The following is a 25,206-nucleotide window of genomic DNA, read 5'->3' on the forward strand; positions in this document are numbered from 1 at the left end:
GTGAGTTTGTCGCTGTCCCTCCCTGCCCCATTCTTGTAAGCTCTGCCTTAACCACACATGCCTCAAACACTTAAGATTTTAAAATGTTTTGAGGCTTGTGCAGATGAAGATGAAGCTTACAGGAACGAGGCAGAGACAGGAAAAGAACTCGTGGGGACGGGATAGGAAAATGAGTTCCAGCGGGAACGAGGAAAAATTTGTCCCATTGTCATTCTCTAATGTAAATCATCTTGTTTACTCTTTCCAAAAATACAAGGACCAGACAACATGCAATGAAGCAGTTACTATCTTGGCTTATAGTGTACATGTATTTAAAAAAAAAAAAAATCTGAGATAATATTCTTCACTCATTGTGTAATTTAGTCACTAGAGAATATGGTAAAAATAGTTACCGTGGCAGGATTTAAAAAAAAGGTTTGAACAAGTTCCTAAAAGGAAAGTCCATAAACCATTAATGCTGGCTTGAGAAAAAAAATAACTGCATGCCTGGGATAAGCAGCATAAAATCTGTTTTGCTCTTTTGAGATCTTGCCAGGTACAGTACTTGGTTTGGCCACTATTGAAAACAGGATACTAGGCTTGATGGACCTTGGGTCTCTGTCCCGGTATGGCCATGCTTATAAACTTAGATACACATCTCTCTAATTATCTTCCTGTCTTTAACTTAGAGGTAATTTATCTGTTAAAAGAAAAATGATATACATAAGTTGTAAAAACTTGGAGAGACACCGGTCTGATCCTATTATCCATTTCCTGCGAAGAATGTCTATAATATACAGTAGTTTAAAATTTCCAAGCTACGTGTTTTGAAGCAAAGCTTGGGCACTCCTAACTGGTTAAACTTTTCAGGAAGCCCTCTGGGAACAAGAAAATACCTACTGCACCTGAAGGTAACTCACTTTGAGCTACAACTACTGGTAAAGAAGTGAGCTAAATCGAAATAAATAAATCAAGTAGGTCATTGGTAGAAACCCCCCTGCAATATTTCTAACGCTTGACCTGCCTGAATGAGAGAACCTTCTCTTTTGACTCCTTGTGTTACCTGATACTGAAAAGGAGCAAGGCAGGTTAGAAGTCAACTGTTTCAGAATCCTAGGAAAGCTTACTGAAAAAATGTTAATATATCAACTAGCATAACAGTTAATTACTTTGGCAGGTGGAAGCTGTATTCTTTGAGAAAATACAATTAACACTCTACAGAGCACGACTTACATTGTTTTTTTTTTTTAAATGGCTAAAATCTGAGCGAGAAAAAAAAAGGCATCTAACTTTGGCAAACTTGAATTTATGATGAACACCCGCTCATGCACTACCTGTCCTGAAGGTGGCGCTGTTATTTCAGAATAAAGAAATCTAGGCGTGCCGACTTTGAGACAGGTGATGGCTCACGTGCCTTTTACTAAGCAGGAAAAAAAAAAAAAAAAAAGTGTTGCCAGCAACGATTGCTTTTTAGGTCCGGGAGGTAAAGCAGCAGACACCTGCGCTGGATCGCCTCAAAAGATGAAGGCGCCTAAGCCCTATTTTTCTCTCCAAAACACGGATTGTGAGCTGGAACTCCGCCGTCCCGGGGCGTGTGGTAAGCATGGGAAGAAAAGCACCAGCTACTTGAGGGGGCGTGTTGTGTTTTTTTTCTGCAGCTACTAGGCGTGTGAAAGTGGTTTACTGCGTGCTGTCTCTTTCGGGGCTCTAGGATCTAACGCTGTAAGATTTCTTTTCTTTTAAACGAGGCCCACGCCCCTCGACGGCTGGATGCTAAAAAAGCTTTAACCGGGGCACCCGTGCCCGAAAAGGGAAGGCAAGAAACGCATCAGATGGGACTGTCAAGAGCTGACCCTGCAGCCCATCTGGCGAGAGTTTATCCCCCTATCCTGCGTTTGGGTTTACTACGTGAAAAAAACGTACAGTTTACTTAACACTTTGAGCTTTTATTGTACAAAAAAAAGTCATTAAAAAATTTATTACGCAGTTTACCAAAAAAAGAGTCATAAATAGGACATAGACTAGCAACGTTAATGGAAGCTCTAGTATTTGATAACATCGGACTCGATTTTCTGGTCCAACCAGTTTAAAATCGGTCGTCATAAAAAAAATACTAGAAGTACCAGTAAACATTATGCTATACCAAACAAGTTTTACAACAATATTCTTGCACAAAACGAAACAAATTCAGGAAGCAAAGCATAGGGGGGGAGGGGGGGAATCCATTAAATACTTAACATTTGGAAAGTACCAATATACAGTGATAGTGTGGTCAATACTGTAGCTCCGTTCGGCGATGCCGTATTAAAGATATATATTTATATATATATAACCAGCTTGCAAATCAACATGATTCGAATAGATAGAATATCACTTCCTGAACTAACGCAGCGGTTGTGGAAATAATACTACTTCTGGGCACTTTTTTTAATACTTGGGAGATAGCGCGCGTTGCCTTTGGGCCATTTTAAAGTTGGATGGCCACGGAGCTGGGGCTGGGAGGCCGGTCCCTGTATTCGTTCAGCCAGTTCCTCAGTTCACAGATCTTGTAGCCCTCCGGCCCCCGGCCCCCCTGGTAGGTCACCTTGCCTTCCTGGATGACGTAGAGCCTCTCGAAGTAGGCGCCGTAGGCGGCGTTGGAGTCATTGGCCATGGTGTCGACCACCACCGGGCAGCCGGGGCTCCTCTGGGTCATCAGCTGGGCCGCCTTCAGCCGGTCCTGGAGACACCGGTGCCTGGGGATCTGATACGCCGCGTCCGTGCTCGCCCAGCCGTCCGACGGGTGCGCCTCCTCGATGTAGACGAGCAGGAAGTCGGCGACGTCGACGTGCTGAGCCGCGAGGCGCTGGAACGCCTGCAGGCGCGCCATGAAGGGGGGTCAGGTGCAGCTGCCGAAGTTGAGCACCAGCGGCCGCCTCGCGCTCGCGTAGTCGAGGAGCCTGGACGTCGCGAGCCCGTCCAGCCGCACCACCTCCGTGTTGGGCGCCGAGCAGCCCAGGTAGGCGGACTTGAACAGGTCGAGGCGCTGCCCGTGCCAGACGGCTTTCAGGGACTCCAGGGTGAACATGCGGTTCGAGTCGGAGACGCAGAGGGGAGGGTCGTCGGCTCCGCCGTGGTCCCGCTCCCTCATGGCCAGCAGCACCTTCTTCCGGACGCACAGGAAGTCTAAGAGCCAGAGCATCAGGGCTGAGAGGAGAAAGCGAGGTAGTAGGAGGCAAAAGGCGGCCACCTGTTTCAGAAGTTTCAGGGCGTGGAAGCCAATTAAGTGAAGCATTGCTACTTTTTTTTTTTTTTTCTTTTTTTTTTTTTTTACAGGGAACAGAGCTCGCCCTGCACTTTCTCCCGAGATCGGAATCCTTCAGGGACTCTCGGGGGTTTCTTTCAGCCTCTCTGAAATCCCGCTTCTCCTTGGCCCCATTTTATACTCTAGGATTTAAATGGAAAAAAAAAATAAGACTCCACCTCCATCCAGGACCGCCCTCTTTGTACCGGAGCCCGGGGATTACCTACCCCTGCGCTCCAATGACCTAAAGACTGGAAGGAAAGATAACGCTGGAGAGAAAGTAGTAGCTTGCCCGTCGATCGCGGAGAGAAGTCGCTTTCAGGAGATAAGAGAGTCCGGGGAACGCGGGGTGCAAAGTAAAAATCAAAGAATTCAGCCATCCATCCCGATTATATTGCAATACATGATAGTTTGGAAACGGTACTCCTGTTTTAGTCCGATAGCTAAAACTGACAAACATTTTATGGTGAAAGTTGATTTTTTTTTTTAAATCTCCTTTCATGTGGGCTCATGTTCTGCATTTAATATCGATTTTCTGCATTTGTAAGTTATGCTTTCCTAAAAATGTTAATTTTGAAAGCTTCATTTTGTTAAATTCTGAATGAGCTGAGCTGTCAAACAACGTTTACCATAGATTAAGAATCTAGGACTGCTGCCTGTGTCCCATAAACGCAAAATTCACTGGAAATAGTAGCCTTTAAAACATGTCTTTTTTTTTTTTTTTTTTTTTTGCGAAATGATTAAACAAATGTTTGCTGGTACTGTTTAGTACTCCTGGTGGTCTCAAGGTATGGATGAAAGATGTTGCAAAAAAATGGGAAGCATGGTTTTTTTTTAGTGCAGGGAGCTAGGTCTTAACATATCTAGTAACAAAAAGGAAATTGGAAAGGAAAACTCCCAGTACTGACCTAAGAGTTCGGGAAACGTGAAATGCAAGTCTTTATCGTAAACCTGTTGCCCGTAGGAGAAAGGTTTGCAGAGATGGTTTTGTGCCACTAGGGGTAGCTGTTGCCCGAATACTTATCGATTCGCACTAAAATTATTGTGAAGGCAGGGGATAAGCAGGATTTTTTTTTTTTTTTAATCAGGTTGCAGGGATGTATTTGAACTTGTAATCTTACATAACTTGTGCCAGTTCATTTAATACAGGAAACCGTTTCTATCCCCCCCCCCCTCCTCACCAAGAGTTGCCAAGTGTCAGTTCTTACTGCCAAAAACCACAAAAATACTTAGCTAGGTCAGGGCACATTGGAGGTGAAAATATAGCCATCAACATTTTTTCATTTTCTGGCCCTTAAGTGGTTATAGGAAGTAAAAAAATAAATAAATTTTTGCAACTTTAACAAGTTATAAAGAAAATCTTAATTTTATGGCAGGGATTTAGGTGTACAGCACGGCTTATGCCTGGTTGCACTATAGAAACAATTAGTAGTAGTTAGTATGTCCAAAACTAGTGGTTTTTCTCAACAGCTGAACATGTGACACAAGGCATAATACTGGATGTCTTCTAAGGACATGCTTTCAGAGACCCCTAAGCACAAGCATAATGTCCTTCTTATCAGTGTCTTCTAATAATGTGGTGCCTTATAATGCTGAAGTATAATAAGCATACTACTGTTTTGCAAACTACTAATAGAATAGGCAAGTGCCTATAGATAGGCAATCTGTTGTGTGAATCACTTGTTTTGTATCATGGGCTATGGCACTGTTAGGGGAGGGCTGGCTACATGGTATGGTTCTGGTAGGCGCTTTAAAGGGGCCATAACAGATCACTGGTTTTTTCCTCTCCTGGTGTCTAGTGGGTTGGGAGTAGGAGCAATCTGCAGTTGCTAGTCCTATCCTTAGCCAGCACCAGATTCAAAGTGGTCCAGGGACCCCTAGTGGTAGTCTCATAGTACTACATCCAAGAGTCAAACTTCTATATAAAGGCTTATTGACTTCTAGTGATAATACTTTGAGACTACCGTTAAGGGTTGTGGCTACCATTATGAAGCTAGGGTTGGGCAGAGGCAGGAGAGATAGGGGCTTGCTCCTGTCCTGAGCCCAGTAGACACCAGGGAATCCTTAAGGAAGCCCATGGGGAGGTGCCTACATGGGGTGGGGGGGGGGGCATCTACTTAGCAGAGTCATCTCAAGTAAAAAGCTCTTTGGGGGGGTTGTCTAGATGGGGGGAGCCAAAGTGGAAGGGGAACCAGGAGTCCAGGTGGTTGTATTTGGGTAGCAGAACCTAGGTGGGAGGGAGGGAGGACCAGGGGTCTGATAAGGCCCTTTTAAAGTGCCTCTTGAAACCTTGGGGCTGTGGCTTTGAAGCCTTATGCCATAAACCTTGCAAGCTACATTCTTCATCCCTCTCGGGAGCAAATTAATTCTTTATGTACTATGCGTGTCAGTAACCTGGGGTAGTAAGATACCACAGGTTAGTGAGCCTTGCAATAATTAAAGAGCTAAGAATTAGATTAGATTAGATGTATATTGTTTAATGTCTAAGCCTCTTGATTTTTACAAAGCTGGGAGTGTGTGGTGCAGTGGTTAGAGTTACAGCCCCAGCACCCTGGGGTTGTGGGTTCAAATCCCGCACTGCTCCTTGTGACTCTGGGCAAGTCACTTAATTCACCAAATATTGTATGCAGATTAAAGAGAGAAACCTCAACAAAAAAATACCTTTTTTTATCCCAGGACAAGCAGGCAGGCTATTCTCACATATGGGTGATGTCATCAGCGGAGCCCAGATGCGGAAGCTCGCAAGCAGACTTGCTTGAAGAAACTCGAAGTTTCGAGTCGACCACACCGCGCATGCGTGAGTGCCTTCCCGCCCAACGTAGTGCGCGTCTTCTCAGTTTTCCGCGGAGCTGAGAAGTCCGTCTTTGACTCTCTGCGTTTAACTTCGTTACTTTGTGCCTTCTCTGAACCGCGGTTTGTATTTTTTTCTTCACGAATCGCTGTTCTTACTTTTATTTCTAGTAAAAAAAAAATAAATTTTAATCTTCTGTCCGACTGCCGGGGCAGGCCGCTCGGCCGCAGCCCAATGGCTTCAATATTGCTGTGTTTTTCCTTCTATGTCCCGGCCTGTATTGGGCTTCAAGAAGTGTAGCCAGTGCCAGCGTGTGATGTCCCTTACGGACCCACACCGTCGGTGCCTCAAGTGCCATAGGCCAGAACATCAACTGAAGTCGTGCGAGCGCTGTGCTACTCTTCAACCTCGAGCCCTTAAACGTCGTCTTTTGGTGGAGAAGCTTTTCGGGATGGATTCTTCCTCCGATCCCTCGACTTCGAAGGTGACCTTGGCCTCACCTTCGACCGAGACTCCTCCTGCTTCTACTGCTTCCACCTCGAGCCTCATCAGACCTTCATCGTTTGCAGTGGCTCTCTCTTTGACGACATCTGTATCTTCCCCTGTTGCCTCAGGTCAGATAGCTCAGCAGAAAGTTCCAGCAGTGGTGCTCAAAGTGCCTAAGACTTCCAAGTCGAAACACATTTATACTGCCTCGGTGGAACCTCCAGCCAAAGCAGGTGGTTTGGTTTCAGACGCGGATCCATCCTTGCCGGCTTCTTTCCAGACCATGTTGGAGAAGCAATTCATTCAGTTCCTTACTAATATGGGACCGAAGCTTCTTCCTCTCATCCAACCTGGGCATTCTGCAGACTCCCACGAGGTCGAGTCGCTTCCTTTGTCTCAGTCTGAGCTTGCACACTCTTTGCAGGGAGCAGTCTCTGCGAGTGTCTGGTCTGGCATCTAAGCACTTGAAGCAAGGAGCAGAATCTTTGCAAGTGCCTCGGCAGGAATCCTCACACTCTATACAAGGAGCAGAGTCTTTGGGAGTGCATCGAGGTTCCTCCATCAAGCCTCTGGAGCTTCGATCTACAGTCTCCAGTCCTATCCATTCTTTGGTAGCATCGGCTGCTTCTGTCTCCGAGGCGAAGTCTCCTTGATCTTCGAGATCTGCTTCCAAGCACCGATCTCGACGATCGAGGCCTTCATCCAGGCATAGGTCTTCTTCTAAAGAACGTCCCTCTTTCACTAAGCCTCGATCTACTCCTACTTCACTAGACCGCCGACTCCTCGATCAAGGTCTCCACTTCCACACCTCGAGGATGCAGCGGTTTCGATTGCTTCGTCCAAGTCTCCATATTCTTTTGATGCCTTTTTTTCCTGCTGAAGCTTCATCTTCGACCCAGGCTGCTTCGACGTCCTCGAGTCCTGCTCGAGGCAAAGCATTGGCAGATCAGCTATCTTTTCTTTGTCAGATGGCTGTTGACTTGGATCTTCAATTAGATGCTGGTTCCAAATACTCTAAGGAGTACCTCGAAGTCATGCATCTACCTCAACCTCCGGCAGAGTCACTTAAGCTTCCTCATTACTCTTTTACCTAAATTTCTGAGTTATTTGGATACTCAAAAACACTTAGAATTTCAAGAAGTCATTGCTTCTTTATCACAACTCGGATTACATCTACTTCAGTCGTCTTATGGTGCCTTCGAATTGTCTGCCCGGGCAGCTGCTCTGTCGCCTTGCCTGGCTTTGTACCATTGACATGGACCCTAATCTTCAGGATCGCTTGGCCAATATTCCTTGTGCAGGCAATGACCTCTTTGATGAATCTATTGAGGCAGCCACCAAGAAATTGTCTGAACATGAAAAATCCTTTGCTTCTATTGTCAGACCTAAGCCAAAGCTAGCTCCTGCCAAAACTACACATCCTCCTCCTATATATCAGAGGCATTTTGCTCCAAGGGCGGCTCCTTACAATCGCCCTCCTCCTAAGAAATAGAAGGCGAGATTTGTCTGTAAAGTAGATAGTAGGCATGCAGATTTCTCTCATGCATATTCATTAGGGTTATCATGAAAACCCGACTGGCTGGGGGTCCCCTAGAGCAGGTTTAAGAACCATTGGTCCAAAAGGTCCTTCAAAGTCAAAGCAATCAAATTATAAGACACGACACAGGCTGTGTTTCGGCGTAGCCATCTGTGTCAAGGGTCAATCCAAAGATGACAACACCAACGCTGCCAACCCAGGATAATACTACTGAGTCGATGATCCAATTTAGTGATGAAAATATAAAGATACTATAACAAAAGATGAAGTTGAAATCTAGGCCTGTCTGTAAACAGCATTCTGACCGTGCCAAAAAATGAAGCTCTAGGAGTGCATATTGCCAATGGATATTACCTGGGTTGGGCAGCATTTTTGTTGTCATCTTCAACTGATCCCTGATGTAGGCGGGTATGCTGAAATGTGGCCTCTGTCAGGTTTTACAACAAACCTGAGTTTGACTACCATAAACTTGAAGGCCCTTTGTGTGTTTGGGTTTTTGTTTTGCTTTTTGTGTGGTTTGTACTTTGTCTCCCTCTTTGTCTATTACATATCTATTTATTAGAAGTAAGTAAACTGTCAGCAGATCATGTTTTACAATGGTAGTGGAACTTGAGATGGGTGTCGGGTCAAAAGCGCGCCGGGACAAAGGCGCGCGCAGACAATTGAGCGCAGTGTGGAGGTGCGCGCCGCAGAAAATTACTGTTTTTAGGGCTCCGATGGGGGGGCGTGGGGGGGAACCCCCCATTTTACTTAATAGAGATCGCGCCGCGTTGTGGGGGCGTTGTGGGGGGTTTGGGGGGTTGTAACCCCCACATTTTACTGAAAACTTAACTTTTTCCCTGTTTACAGTAAAATGTGGGAGGTTACAACCCCCAAACCCCCCACAACGCCGGCGCGATCTCTATTAAGTAAACTGGGGGGCTCCCCAACAAAACCCCCCGTCAGAGCTCCTAAAAACAGTAATTTTCTTCGGCGCGCGCCTCCGTCTTGCGCTCAGTTGTCGGTGCGCGCCTTTGTCTTTCGCGGTGTTGTCTATGAACCCTTGAGATGTCCTGACCCAGATCCAGTGGCGTAGTAAGGGGGGGGGAAGTGAGGGAGGCGATCTGCCCCAGGTGCCATGTTGGTGGGTGCGCCGGCATTCCTTCTTTCCGCCACTGCCTCTTCCCATTCCTCCCTTCCACCATATATCTACTTGAAGTTATTGTTCGCGGCGCTCAACAACATACTTTCTGTGACCCTGTTGGCTCTCCCGCTGATTGTCATTTTCTGGTGCTGTGCACAGTTGCAAGCCATAGCTTCAACTAGAGGAATGGGGGAAGGGGATTGCACGTGGCAGGCAGATCAGGGAAGGAGGGAGGGCATCACTCACCCTCGCTACGCCACTCAGTTTTAATTTGTATGGCCTTTCTGAAATGCTCCACATTCATCTGCTGTTTGGGTTCCCAGTAATCTAGTCTACCAGGGTCTTCCTGCCCTTTTTACTCCATGATGGCTCCGATTCCCATACAGACTTTCTGCTTCTATTGTTCCTAAATAAAAGGTTGTTTATATATTTGTCTTTGTCATGACTCTACAAATTCTCTTTGTCTTAATGCTTTGTATTGAACTTGCCAGTTCATGCTGCTTCTCGTTTTCTTCATTCAAACGCACCCATTGTGATTGCTGAAATTCTTTTAATGTAAATCCAAAGTAGTCGATAGCTTATACGCATAGACCTGCAGTGTATATTGATGATTGAGTGGCAACGGGAGCAAATTACCCCCTTTCTATTAAACTAGCAGTTTTTAGTGTGGCGAGCCGCACTGAATGGCCCGCACTGCTCCCGATGCTCATAGAGTTCCTATGAGCGTCGGGAGCAGCGCGAGCCATTTAGTGCGGCTCTACGCTAAAAGCTAGCGCAGTTTAATAGAAGAGGGGGTAAGTTATCTGAATCCTGCTCTCTAACCATCCCACGATCCCCACTTTTTCTAGAGCTAATGCCAATAGTCGTAGCTTACTCCTTGAAGAAAGAGTAGATGAAACACCAAAAGCTCTTTTTATTGTAGCAAGTCATAGCATCATATTTAGCTTTGCTGTAAAATAAACAGACAACTCTGGTTACCCTCAGAAGTGGCTGACTGGAACCAAATTGGTTAAGACTGACATGAGCTGTACAGCATGGGAATCGTGATCCTAAACTTGCTGTTCAAGCCCTTGGGATAAAGGGATAGTAACATAGTAGATAATGGCACATAAAGACCCGAATGGTCCATCCAGTCTGCCCAATCTGATTCAATTTAAATTAAAAAAAATAAAATAAAATAAAATTTTTCTTCTTAGCTATTTCTGGGCAAGAATCCAAAGCTCAACCCGGTTGGTGCTTGGGTTCCAACTGCTGAAGTCTCCGTCAAAGCTCACTCCAGCCCATTTAAACCCTCCCAGCCTCAACCAAAAGGCCATATACAGACACAGACTGTGCAAATCTGCCCAGTTCTGACCTTAGTTCTTCAATATTTACTATTTTCTGATTCTAGATCTTCTGTTCGTCCCTCACTTCTTTGAACTCAGTCACCGTTTTCCTCTCCACTATCATTGACAGAGAGAGGAAACTAGAGCTTTCAGGGATGCATGTAGATTATATTTAGTTGAAATGGCCAACCTCCTTAAGAGGTGTGTAAAAATAGTGTGTAGTATTTAGCTGCATGTAGTATTACATGTGTATATACGTAGGACAATTGATTCGGTATAAACATATGCATATAAGTTAGAGGTCTGCACGGGGATCGCAGGCATCCCGCAGGTCCTACGGGAATCCCCCCTAACCCACGGGGACCCCCCTCTAGCCCACGGGGTCCCCCCTCTAGCCAACGGGACTCCCATGGGGATGGAAGGCTTTGGAAGCAGGGTTCGTCCATATAATATAATGGACACGTCAGCCTTAGTAAAAGAGGGGGTTTATAAGTGAATTACCTGAACAGAAAACAAAAAAAGGGTTCCACCAAAGAGATTCCACAAGGAAAACAGCAGCGCAAACACAAAAGAAACTGTGGAATTGATGATCCTGTCAGAAGTAATTGCTGCTTTTTATGGGAACGGGCGGGGATGGAGGTAATTCCTTGCGGGGATGGGTGGGGACGGAGAGGATTCTGACAGGGACGGGTGGGGATGGAGGAGATCCTGGCGGGGATGGGTGGGATTTCTGTCCCCGCGCAACTCTCTAATATAAGTAGGACGATCAATGTGCTAGTAACAAAAGTAGGATGATGGATAATGGCATAATCATGCCGGTATTAATAACTCTATATTGTAACATCACCACGGAGCTCTGTGTATTTCAGTAAAGAGCCCATGTATTGTAACACCTTAAAGTCCTTTTTTAACTCCTTATGGTAACATCTCTACAGAAGTTCATGCACCATAGTGCCTTTGCAGAGGCTCATGTAGACCATGCTGAATTGACTCCCCAGTCATTAGTAGTGGTATAGAGACTCATTTAGGAGCTCGGTCTTCACTTTGCTCTTATTGCAGACTTACCAAGATCAAAGGGCCACAATCCATTCCATCAACACCAACTTCCTGAACTTGAATCTTGCTGAGGCTATATGGCTTTCCAGGGCCAGAACAAGGATACTGGGTATGCTATGCATATTAGCTCACTGGAAACATCAATCCTACTGTGTGGTTTTCCACCTAGCCCTGCATTTAAGTCCACATTTTGGTCTCCAGATGAGGCCCCACAATGAGTTTCTGCACCACATCACTCTGTCTCCCACACAGACCCACTCCCCCCAATGCAAACCTTCAGCCTTGATTTTGACCTGCCCACTTCAAATTTAGTTATCAAACCTCTCCATGACTTTCTTCTCCACTTTAAGGCCACCACTGCAAAATATGTCCGATCAGGGGGCCATCAGTTTGTGATGTTGATCATGTGATGCAGGAGTCACCTGCTGCCCTGGCCAGTTGACGTCTCGCCTTGGCTGGTGATGCCATGGGATCCCAACTACCATGATGCTCTATGCAGTTGGCCCTTGTGCTATTTTAGTGTCTCCTAAATTCTGGTATTCTAGGCTACTGCTTGGTTTACCTAGTGCAGGGGTCGGCAACCTTTATAAATGCTTGACCAAAGATTTACAAAGAGCCTCAATGTGTGGAGAAAAAGGGGTTTGAGAGATGATTTTTAATGTGATTACAAGTATATATGCATTTAACACAGAAACAAAACTTCAAGCACTTACAGAAAATAAAGAAAAACAATGAGACTTTTGACACTTTATTTCTGCACTTTGTTTTGTGTTCAGTGGGTACCTGGATGCTCCAGAATGAAGCCTTGTGGGCCAGGCCCGACAACAGCAGGCTCCCTTATTGCCGCTGATTCTGAAGATTTAAAATGGAAGCAGCTAAACCTCCCAGGAAGAGATCCAATACCGTGGTACACTGATCATCTCATTAGTCTTTGAACAAGACTTTAAATGTTATATTGAAAACCTATTTTCGTTTCTCTCAAACTTTGCTTTTGGGAGAGAAATTATGGGTTTTCCTCGATGTAACAAAATCCACTCAGGAACGTAGAAGTTATTTCTGAGTATGAGGGAAGAAACAATAAAAGTGGTAGCTACCTTTTTATTAAGCTATCCGTGTACATGCTTGATTAAATATACAGGAATGAAGTACATATTTTTTTTGTGCCGGATCAGTTCCGTAGTTTTCTAGACACAAAAAAGTTAACTCAGTTATGAGTAGAGCTGCATGACGAATTTCAACCGGATTAATTCATGTTATGTTTTTTACTTTTAGTAATCTACTTAATATTATTTGAGATCTCCTTATCTCTTTAATTTTCTTGTTTCTCATAAGGGGACTTAATAGTGGTCTAAGGAAGAGTTTAAATATATCTTTAAAAATTGTATATTACATATTGAAAATTTATTTTTATTGAGTAGGGGGTGGTGTTTGCCCTTTACTGCCTAATTAATCTTATTAGTACAAATATGTAATTGTTTCCTTTTTTTCGTTTTATACTTTTCTGAATTTCTGTAACAAGAGGATTCTTGTGTTATTGTTTTAAAAATGATAAATAAAATAATTAAGCAAAAATTAAAGCAACTGGGGAGGAGGAGGGTGGGGGAGTTGGGAGAGCTATAACTCTGCTGACCTCTGACTGCCAATATTTTTGGTGGTCCATGGGCCCTGTAGTAGAGTTGCGTGGGGACAGAAGTCCCACCCGTCCCCGGGAGGAAAACCTCCGTCCGTACCCATCCCCGCGAGGAATCCCCTCCGTCCCCACCCGCCCCTATAAACTACAGAAATAGTTATTTCATTTAATTATGCTACTGAATTAAAGGCTCTGGTAGAAACCCATTTACAAATAAGCAAAAAGACTTTATTAATTTGGAAATATTAATTGGGAAGAATACATACTTTGTAAACGGGTTTCTACCAGAGCCTCTAATGTTTATACATTTTTAAATCAATACAACTAATATACTACTTTATCCTAAAGCAAAAAAAAAAAAAAGAAATAGAATTTTTTTTCCTACCTTTGTTGCCTGGTTTCTGCTTTCCTCATGTTCTCATTCAATTCCTTCCATCCACTGTCTCTCTTCTCTCTGCGTCTTCCATTTGCTCTGTTACTGTGCCTCTTCTTTTCTCCCCCCTTCCAAATTGGTCTGGCACCCATCTTCTTCCCTATGCTCCCCCCATAATCTGGCATCTCTGTCTTCTTCCCTACCAGCGTCTTTTCCCTACTCTCTCTTCCCCATTTCCTTTCAGCGTCCTTCTCCCATGTGCTTTCAGTGTCCTTCTCCCCCTCTGTCTTCCCCATGTCCTTTCAGCTTCCTTCTCCCCCCTCTGTCTTCCCCATGTCCTTTCAGCGTCCTTCTCCCCCCTCTGTCTTCCCCATGTCCTTTCAGCGTCCTTCTCCCCCCTCTGTCTTCCCCATGTCCTTTCAGCGTCCTTCTCCCCCCCTCAGTTTTACCTTAAGCGTCTTTTCCTCTCCACTCCACCTTTCCTCCCTCCCTGCCCCTTACCTTTGTGGCGCTTCCCCGCCCGACTGACAACAGAACAGGCCCGGTCTGACAAACCTCCCTGCCCTGTAGCCGCAAATCTAAATTACCTTCTTACAGCAGCTGGAATATTGAAGCTGCTGTAAGAAAGTAATTTTGATTCGTGGCTTCAGGGCAGGGAGGTTTGTCGGACCGGGCCTGTTGTCGGTCGGTCAGTCGGAGGAAGCGCCAAAAAGGTAAGGGGACCTGGCCGGCTGTGCACCCCCCCCTATGGCTGCACCCGGGGAAGACCGCCCTCCCCGCTCCCCCTTGGTACGCCACTGCCGATCGCAGCACACAGCCGATCGGAATGGAAGTCTTCCCGATGTCTGCGCTGACGTCGGAGGGAGGGAGGGCTTTACTTAAGCCCTCCCTCCTCCGTCAGCGCTGACATCGTGGAAGACTTCCGTTCCGATCGGCTGTGTGCTGCGGCAGGGCAGGTAGGGAGAAGAGTAATCGAACCCCGCAGGATCCCCGTGACCCAAAGGGGTATCTGCGGGATCCCCGTCGTCCCCGTTCCTGTACAGCTCTCTACCCTGTAGCCACTCCTGTTCTGACACCATGACTTCACCAGTAGCTCTAGGAAGGATTTTATGTATTATACATAAGAGTTCAAATTCAAACCACTCTGATAATTAATGATCACAATGGGCATTATTTAATTGTGTCTCTTTTCCTACATGGAGTCCTTCAGGCTGTTCAAATATATCTGCTCCTCTTTCTTTAAATATTGATCTGTTTTAAGAGAGTTTGGGCGGGATATCAAGTTTTAAATAAACATTAACAAATCAATTTTCCTAGGTGCTGACTGCTGACATCCTGATGACAAAAAAAAATCCGGTTTTGATGGGAGATTTTACATAGCACTGGAGTACGAACAACATATCTTCATAAAAGGGATTCTACTTGAAGTTTAAAGATGGATGTAACAGCTTCATTGCCTTTGAAGGTTCAAAAATCAAAACTTTAAAGTCTATTCCTATTTTTATACCAGGGGTTCATAATTAAAAAAAAAAAAAAAAAAAAAAAAGACATCCCCAAACCATCATAAGTCAGCACTTGGACATCCTAATTGCTGGGACGTTCAAGTGCCGATTTATGAAATTGTCTTTGTGGATGTCTTGTGAGTTGTCTGAAGATCTGGGAGGCATATTATAGGCAGGTTTGGGGTGTGCTTTTAGACTTGGGGCGCCTTTTACTAAGGTGCGTTAGCATTTTTAGCACGCGCTAAATGAAAAATACTAACGCAAGCTCTATGGAGGAGTTAGCATTTAGTGCGTGCTAAAACCACTAGCGTGCCTTTGTAAAAGGAGCCCTTGGATGCCCTGTACCTATAATTGAACCTTTCCCAAGTTGCCCTGTTTTTAAAAGGTACCCAAACTGACCAGATGACCGCTGGATGGATTAAATAATGACCCTCCCACACTCCCCCAATGGTCACTAACCCCCTCCTACCCCCCCCCCCCCTCAAATATGAATAAAACCATACATACCTGTCTCTAGAACAGCATCAGCTAGTGTGGGAAAGGTTAGTACAGCATCGTACAGGTGTCTTAAGTAGCCTGGTGAATGGGCTAATGAGCCATTGAGAGGAAGACCCAGGCCCATAGGTGTCAAAGTCGGTCCTCAAGGGCCACAATCCAGTCGGGTTTTCAGGATTTCCACAATGACTATGCATGAGATCTATTAGCATACAATGAAAGCAGTGTATGCAAATCTCGTGCAAAATTCATTGGGAAAATCCTGAAAACCTGACAGGATTGTGGCCCTCGAGGAGGGACTTTGATGACACCTCTCTAACCAGTACATTTATGGTGGAAAGTTTGAGGCCACCAAAATCCTACTATACTGCCATATAGGTGCCACCTGCAGCCATAAGGGCTTTTGGGGTGGTAGACAGGTAGATGTAGTAAGTTTGGATAGATGTTTTGGAGGGCTCACTATAAATTATAAGGGGGTTATGGTAAGATGTACTTCTAGCACCCTTTTTGTGAAGTTCACAGCCGTGTCCTCTAAGGTGACCCACTGCTCTCTTGGCGTATCTTTGTGACCAGTCCATTACAATGTTGGCCCTTCTAAATGGTCTAGATGTGGACATTATCAACTTGGATGTTTCTATGGTCAGAAATGGGGAATAAAGTTAGGCATCCTAAGATTGGATTTCCTGGCAGCCAAGACGTCCAAGAAGATGATTTTTGAAAAAAAAAATATATATATATGTTGGACATCCAGAGGTTTGGTTGTATCTTCCCCCCCCCCAACTTTGGACGTGTTATGGGAAACGGTGTCTTGAAAACTTTCTGGCTGGCGGTATGCTAAATCTAGTGCCCTGGCTGGAAGGCACACAGAAGTGCGCAGATGACCATCTAGCTGTGACCCGGTTCGGTGGAGGGATCCAGGAGGTGCGGGGAGAGGCAGGATAGGATTAACCAATAGGCCAAGTAGGCATTTGCCTAGGGCCCAAAGCTGTCAGGGGGGCCCGATGAAACAGAGGACCTGGTTTGTTTGTTTGTTTTCCCTTGGCAACGCGGGCCCCCTGGGAAAGATCGGCATCGCTGCCCCTCCCCAGGAGATCGACAACACCGCCCTCCCCCGGCATCGCCATCAACCAACCTGACATCGGAGGGGGTGGACCGGCAGATGCAAAGATTTGCTGCAAGGTCCCGTGATGACTGCGTCTGCTGGCTCTGCTCAGGGAAGAGTTAAGTGACGTCGGAGGGAGGAGAGGTTAGCTAGTGATTACTTATTCCATACTAGGCGAAGGTGTTTTCTGTGTTCTGTTTGTATGAAAGACATGGTTTTTTTGTTAGCGTTGACTAGCCTTGTTTGGCGAAATGCATCAGGCATGGTTCTTGGGAGCATAAGAACATAAGAACTGCCATCTCCGGATCAGACCCATGGTCCATCGAGTCCGGCGATCCGCACACACGGTGGCCCAGTCAGGTATACGCCTGATGTAGTTTTAGTCACCCATATCCCTCTATGCCTCTCGTAAGGAGATGTGCATCTAATTTGTCTTTGAATCCTAGCACAGTGGATTCCTTAATAACCTCCTCTGGGAGAGCATTCCAGGAGCACCTTGAATTAACCTGATTTGAATCTCCTTATTTTCTGCCGATCTTCTTTTGTTTCATGTTGGATTCTTTGGTGGACTGCTTGCCTTATTGTTTCGTTGCAAATTAACATACATGGAGTTGAATGTATTAGAGGAGTTACAGATTTGGTTGTTTATACATTCATATGGGTTACAGTTGGTTGATGTAGAGTGAGGCAGTTGAGAGGCGTTGTAAACTTGGTTATTAATATAGACTTATATTTCGGATAGTATTACTGCTTTACAAATATTTGAACACTTTCATATATGCATGGAAAGGGTTCAGAGTTAAATTCCTGGGTAAGTAGGTGGGAAAGGAAGAAAGGGGGATTTGTTCAGAGATGTTTTGGGGTTGCATAGAAGAAAAACTGTGCACTGGTATGCTAATCTTTGTTTTGAATTAAAAAAAAAAAAAAGGAAATAGAAGTGAAAATAAAGAAGTAAAGAAGAAAACATAAATGGGGGCGGGACATGGGCGGGGCATGAATGGGTGGGGGCAGGGCAGGGCCAGGGGGGCCCAGTGTACTTGTGTGCCTCTCGAATAATTAATCCTACCCTGGGGAGAGGAGGCGAGACACTGGCCAGGAGGAGAGTGAGCCGCGCCAGCTGACTAACTACAGGACGTGCCTCTCGCCTTGTAGGCAGTCGGCCGGCGTGATGACTCTCCTCCTTGCCAGTGTGTCGCGGCACACCTGACATCTCAGGAGGCACAATGGTGCACCGCGGCACACAGGTTGCGATAAACTGAACTGTGGGGGTGGGGTGGGGGGAAGGGAAGGTATTTGGGTTTGCTAAAGGTATTTATCTATAATATTGCAATAATAAGTGCATGTGCAGTGTAATAGTTATGTGAGGAAGGGAGGGAGAAAAGGATTGGTAATGTATTAATTTCGTGTATTTTAAGTGCTTTATGTATAATGCTCATGTTTAATATATTTGTATTGCATTGTCAAAATTTGAAAATCAATAAAGAATAAAAAATAAAAAAAAAGAGTGAAGACTTGTTGAAATACTTGAAGTTACAGACCAACCTCTGTACTTGGGTGCAAAAGAGCCTTCCACGGCTAACAGACGTGCTCTCTGTAAGGCATCTCGAGCAGTCCTAAGGGAGCATGTGACCATCTTTGTCTCAAAGAAAGTGAAACTTGAAACTCTGAGGCACTTGGAGAGAAAATAATTTAGTCTGGAAATGGACAATGCTAAAAAAAGATAACTGGAAATCCTACAAGAGCATAAAAAGGTTAAAACAGAGATTATAGTGATATCGTATGCAGAAAATGCTGTAAAGTTATTCATGTCCTAGGGGCTATCACATGTATGAGATTAGTCATAAAAAAGGAAACTGACTCATTTGTTGGTGTTAGCAGTGACAGTGCATCATTGTAATCTGATCTAATAGTGACGTGAGATTTTGAGGGGGCCATTAATGCTAGATTTAAATTTTAATAATTCCACCTATATCTAGGTGAATCGCATTTAGGGGTAAATTCTATATATGGTCACTGAAAAAAGCGCTATTCTATAAACTGCACTTAACCCCCCCCCCTCCTTTACTAAGCTGCGCTAGCGTTTTTAGTGCCGGCCGCCACAGCTCCGATGCTCATAGATTTCTATGAGCGGCCGAGCTGTTGCCGCCATGGCCAGCGCTAAAAATGCTAGCAAGGCTTTGTAAAGGAGGGGTAAAGTTAGGTGTAGTTTATAGAATAGTGCTTATGTCCAGGAATCGTGCCCAACTTGTAATAGAAAAATGGTTAACAGATACTAAGAGACTTAAATGGGCATCATCATTGTCCTTCAATGACCACCTCCAATCCTTGGTAAAAAAATGCTTTTTCAGCCTTCACATGCTGAGGAAAGTTAGATCCTGCTTCCATCAAAAACATTTTACCCTCCTTGTCCAATCCATCATTCTCTCCAGATTGGACTATTGCAACTCTATCTACTTAAGCCTAACTATGAAAAACCTCCAGACTCCAACGGATTCAGAATGCCGCAGCCAAACTCATCTTCGCTAAAAGTAAATTTGACAATGTCTCCCCGCTCCTGGCTAAACTCCACTGGCTTCCGATAATCGCCAGGGTCCACTATAAATGCGCCTGTTTAACTTTCAAAATCCTATATGGTATCCTCCCTCCCTTTATCCCTCTTTCTTGGAATTCCTCAAACCCTAATACCACCAGATCCTCCCACAAATTAAAACTATCCTTCCCCTCACTAAAAGGCATTTCCCACACAGGAAAGCTAGGGACCTCCCTCCACTTCAAAATCACTGAGCTCTGGAACAACCTTACCTCCCCTCTTCGGAACTTGAGCTCTCTCCAAGTTTTCTGCAAACATCTGAAAACCTGGCTTTTCTCAAAAAATGTAAGTCTCCCTCCAACTTAGGAATCAAGGAAACTCTTATATCTTGGCATCCCAAGTCCTCTAAATTTTCTTCACACTTCTACCTCTAACCCTCTGTTGTAGTTCCTTCCTATTTCTCCTACTGTAAACCGCGTCGAGCTCTATGAACGTGGAGATGATGCGGTATACAAACCTAAGGATTAGATTAGATTAGATTAGAAGACAGAAATTATGATTATTAGTGAAGTTTATGGGAAACTGATATCAAATACAATTAAGTTGTATGATAATGAAGTTCATTTAACTCAACAGGTCCATAATGTAGGTGTAATTTTAAACATTCATTAAAATTTTAAATCCCAAAGGCCCCCCTCTCCCCACCTTTTACAAAACTGCGCAGCCATGTGCCATGCAGCAAATGCTTCGATGCCCATTCAATTCCTGCCAGATTTGGTACAAAGAGGGGGATAGTAAGAAGGTAGCTCAAGAGCTCACTTTTAAAATTAAGAAAGGGTAGAATCCCAGTAGCAAATTTTAAACTGATGGTTCAAAGCTTGGTTGAGTGACCTGGACTAATGCAATGGTTTATATCTGGGTTTACCAAAAACCAGTATTAGGGCATTGCAGATTATTCAACAGTCAAGGGCACAACTCATCTCTGGCCACTCTTGTTTTCAGCACCTTGCTTCGGTATTGAAGGATTTTCATTGACTGTCTGTGGAAAAAAGAATTCATTTTATTTTTAAAATCTTTTGATTGAAATTTTAACAAGAGAAGCATGAGGGGAATACCAGGCTTTATAACAGCTTCTGGTATTATCGGCATCCTTAGCCATGCATAAAACAATTCTGAAGAGAAGCCAAGTGGTTAGTACACTGGGCTGTAAACCAAGGGACTCGGGTTCAAATCACACTTTAACCCTTTTATTTATTTTATTGGGAGCCTTCCAGAAATAGAAAAATACATATTATACCTAACTAAATGAGCCACCTTCAAGCATGAAATCTGTTGAAGATGTATATAGTAGGGGCCCGATTCTATAAATGGCACCCTAATTGAGGCTAGCTAGCGACACCTACTCCAGTCATGCCACTGTGGCTTGTGCGCATCTGAGAAACTGAACGCTATACTGTTGGGATTTTCACTACCAGCAGAGCCTCCCAAAGCAGACAGGCTTCAGCAGAGATGTCAGACTAATGGTATATCACCCTTCTGGGCAGCAGTGTTGGAGGCAGAGGATCACGTTTGATGTGACAACAGCAACAACATCGAATTTATACTGCGCAGAAGAAAGGCACAATAATCTACTTCTGTATTCTGCCATGAGAACTTGATGATAGAAACATAGAGTATGATGGTAGAAAAGGGCCGGCGGCCCACCAAGTCAGCCCACACAAGAACCCTCCCTCCCTTGAGAATCCATCTTTTTAAGCATAACACTGTAGCAACCCCACCTTTTTGTCCTATCATTTCATGAAGTCCAGCATGCTACTGGCCTCGACCACCTGGCATGGAAGACCATTCCATCGATCAATCACCCTTTCGGTGAAGAAGTATTTCCTGGTGTCACCATGAAATATTCCCCGTTTAAGTTTTAGCAGATGCCCTCTTGTCGCCTTTAGAAAAAAAGATTTCTTCCTCCACTTCAATGCGGCCCGTGATGTATTTGAATGTTTCTATCATGTCCCCCGTTTCTCTGCGCTCTTCGAGAGAATATAAGCACAGTCTGCTCAGACGTTCTTCATATGGGAGATCTTTAAGTCCTGAGACCATCCTAGTGGCCATTCTCTGAATCGACTCCATTCTCTTCATATTCTTTTGATAATGTGGCCTCCACGCCTTTCCTAAATTACTTTAATTAGCTTAAATGGGGTGGCAATTGACTGCACTATTGAAATTACTTAAATAATTAACCTAAAAAAAAATAAATTGAAAATTAGGTGCGGAATTCCGTATGGCGCCTAGTAATGCCTACGTTAAGGTGTCTTCTGATGCTTAATGACATCTACCTGAAAAGTAGGTGTGGTTAGGGGGTAGAGAATGGGCATGGTTGACTTAAGCATCATTAGGCATCTCAGGTGCCAGTAAATTAGGCCTGGTCACACCTGACGTAATATACCAGCGCCTACCTCCAGAATACCTAGCAATGCCTAAGTACGCCTACGCATCGCTAGGTGGGATTCTATAAATGGTGCCTAGCGGTTGAATGACAACTGTGCAAAGTGGTACCTACAATGTAGGTGCCATCTATAGAATCTGGCCCTATGTATGTTTCTGTTCCTGGAGGGCTCACATTTACACATGAGTTTTAAAACGGGATTTGAACCTGGTTCCCTTGGTTTAACCACTGGATTTGCCTCTCTGTCGGTGTCGCCGTTCTTCTAAGAATGCTGCCAGACAGACAGCCTTGTCCCTGCTTTTTTGCTGTTCATATGTTGGGACATTTCAGTTTATAAAATGGCTGTTCATGCTGGACATCCTCAACACATGGACTTCTATCTCATGTATTTGTGAACAGGAAATCCTGAAATAAGAACATAAGCCGTGCCTCTGCTGGGTCAGACCTGAGGTCCATCATGCCCAGCAGGCCGCTCACGCGGCGGCCCATCAGGTCCAGGACCTGTATAGTAGCACTCTATCTATACCCTTCTATCCGCTTTTCCTTCAGAAAATTGTCCAATCCCTTCTTGAACTCCAATACCGTACCCTGTCCTATCACTCCCTCTGGAAGCGCGTTGTAGGTGTCCACCACCTGTTGGGTGAAGAAGAACTTCCTTGCATTGGTTCTGAATCTGTCCCCTTTTAATTTTTCCGAATGTCCTCTCGTTCTTGTAGTTGTCGAAAGTTTGAAGAATCTGTCCCTCTCCACTTTCTCTATGCCTTTCGTGATCTTATAAGTCTCTATCATATCCCCTCTAAGTCTCTGCTTCTCCAGCGAAAAAAGCCCCAGTCTCTCTAATCTTTCAGCGTATGAAAGGTTTTCCATACCTTTTATCAAATGTGTCGCTCTCTTCTGAACCCTCTCAAGTATCGCCATATCCTTCTTTAGGTACAGCAACCAATATTGGACGCAGTACTCCAGATGTGGGCGCACCATCACCTGATACAACGGCAGGATAACTTCTTTCGTTCTGGTCGTAATACCCTTCTTGATTATTCCTAGCATTCTATTCGCTTTCTTAGCAGCTGCTGCGCATTGTGCCAACGGCTTCATTGTCATGTCCACTATTACCCCCAAGTCCCTTTCTTGGGAACTCTCACATACTTTCCTATTGGAAAATACATGTGAGCTGGATGTTTGTTTTTGGACATTATGAGCTGAATGTCCCAATTCTTATTTGGATGGTTTTTTGAAAATGCCTCTCCACATGTCATATGCATTATCATACTCTAGTTCCACGGTTTGTACAGCTCTGGGGCACCCCAATACAGCTCTCTGATGAGGTAAAGTATATAAGTGTTATGGTGGATTCAGATTTGACTTTCAAAAGTTATATTAGGAATTGATAAAAAAATATTTTTTCAGATTACACCTTTTCAATAGAATTCGACCATACTTGTCTCCTGGTATTTTCAGGGTTATTTTGCAGTCAATAGTCCTGTCATGTTTGGCCTATTGTAATCTTGTGCTCCTGGGTTTACAGTATAGGTCACTCAGAATTCAGTGGTTAGAACCCTTTTCCATTTGGAAAGGACTGAGCATGTCACTGAATGCTATGTGAAGCTATACTGGCTGAAGTTAGAAGATCGTATACGTTTCAGGTTGCTTGTGATGGCAGATTTGTGTTTGGTTTGGTAGGTACTATTCATGCTTATGTCCCTCTGTCAAAATTGTACTCTGTCCATCATGGCAATTTGTCTGGGCCATCTGTGGGGGACCTGAGGTTGAATTCCTCACGTGTGACTATGTTCTCCTGTAGGGGACCCCAAGAATGGAACCTCCTACCTTTGTATATCAGAAAGCAACGTCATCTCGATGGGTTCAAGAACTTATTTTGCAATATGAAATATGGGCATTAAGGCAGCTGTTTAGATCTAAGCGCTGGTCACTTAATAGTGTGATTGTTTTTATATGTATTTTATGTACTTTTTATTATGTATGTGTATACTTGTGAGCTGCTTTGGGAAAAGAAGTTATAAATAAAATAAAACAAAACAAAACAAAACATACAATCATAAAACTAAAATAAATCTCCTGAACAATCTCATGTCTTTTTAAGTGTTAAAGTCTGACCCTTCCCAATTTTTGTTGCATTTGCAAAATTTACCTTCTGGTCTGAAGAACATATGGCCTTCAAAAGTTATCAAAAATGGATTCTTAGTCCAATAAAAAAAAGATATCATCTTATTTTCTTTATTCATTCTGTTTTATTTCTATTATTATTGTGATCCCCCCTTGAGAATGAACCCACATTGGGAGGTGAGAGGAAAGATTTTCAGGGTGGTCACTAAACCAAGGAGGTCTGGAATCCCCAGCATGGTGGGTGGTTTTGGAAAGAGCCAACCCATGTGGGCAGGGCTAGGAGATAATAAAAGGAACTGTGTTTGTGAAACAGAGGTCTTTGGTTGTCCACCCCCCACCAAGACCCTGGGGAAGTACTGGGAGCCAAGATAGGAGAGGTTTGCTGTGTATGGTATCTGAAGCCCCTGCCATATGACTTGAGAACAAGAAGGAATGCTTTGAAGAAAAGACATCCCCAGGTGGGAGAAGTGGGAACAGGAATGCCTCACTTCTGACAGGACTTTCATTGTGACAGTGGAAATCTATTCCAGGATGGGACAAAATTTGTGAGGATCAGCCTCTGGAATGGCATGGCAATTGCCACATGCTATTTCCTAACACTCTAGTGGGACTGCATTGAACTGGATTGGAGTACGATTTTCCTCTGTGGGAGCTGCGATCCTGAAGGGAAGAGTATTGAGGATAAACTGCTTTCCTGAATATCTTGAATGGTACATAGTAAGTTACTCATTATGAACCGTGTTTATTAAGTTCCTGTTAGTAAATCATTGAGACTGCTGACTGTTTATTTGCTAAAAGTGAAGCAAGGTTGGCCAGGAAAGAGTACCCTTTGGCCTACCAGGATTTAATCTGGCCCTGGCCTGCATCCAGCTCGAAAATAGATTTTTGTTTCGTAGATCCTGGTCAGGCTATCCTATCCAAAGAGCTTAGCCAGTGCCCAGGCCATTGTGAGTGAGACCAGGGTTAATGTGGACTAACCTGGCTACTCACATGTACAAAAGTGGGCTAATCAGCCAGTAGAATCAATAATAATAAAACCCTTAGCGGGCATGCACACTTGAAACTCCGTGCCTGTGTGCTTCTGTGCCTCCGCATGCGCAGTACAGCGCCGTGCCTTCTGAGAGCGGAGGTCGAGGGTGAAGGACGGTGTCATGGTGATGAGAGACGGTCATGTTCTGAGGGAACAGACCGCCTCAGTTTGGGAGTGACACAGGGGATCTGAACCATCCAGGAGCAGAGGTGAACGAGACTGGTCCCGTGAGGATGAAATTGACAGAAACTGCCTTCTGCCCTGATCACCGACAATGGCTGACTTCCTGCCTTCTGCTGGCTATACGCTGTCAGGACTCCTCTTCTTCTCACCCCCGGACCAGCAGCGGCCGCTCAGTGTGATTTTAACTTAGTCACATAGCTGCTGCTAGCTTTAG

At 44.5% G+C, this 25,206-nt stretch overlaps 1 protein-coding gene and 1 long non-coding RNA gene across 3 annotated transcripts; one reads left to right on the top strand and one right to left on the bottom strand.

Annotated features, from left to right (window-relative positions):
- Positions 1 to 1,427: 1,427 nt before the first annotated feature.
- LOC117364204 lies at positions 1,428 to 15,574 on the top strand. Of its 2 annotated transcripts, XR_004540195.1 has the most exons (4): positions 1,428 to 1,576; positions 11,584 to 11,689; positions 12,357 to 12,487; positions 14,901 to 15,574. It is a non-coding gene; the product is annotated as an uncharacterized LOC117364204 (long non-coding RNA). The 2 variants fall into 2 exon arrangements; XR_004540194.1 differs by lacking the exon at positions 11,584 to 11,689.
- Positions 1,910 to 3,369, bottom strand: DIO3 (iodothyronine deiodinase 3). The gene has a single exon (XM_033953206.1). It carries the CDS (start codon positions 3,251 to 3,253, stop codon positions 2,447 to 2,449), a length of 807 nt encoding a protein of 268 aa, XP_033809097.1. The 5' UTR covers positions 3,254 to 3,369; the 3' UTR covers positions 1,910 to 2,446.
- Positions 15,575 to 25,206: the final 9,632 nt, after the last annotated feature.

Source organism: Geotrypetes seraphini, chromosome 7 (genome assembly GCF_902459505.1).
Source record: "Geotrypetes seraphini chromosome 7, aGeoSer1.1, whole genome shotgun sequence".
NCBI lineage: Eukaryota > Metazoa > Chordata > Amphibia > Gymnophiona > Dermophiidae > Geotrypetes > Geotrypetes seraphini.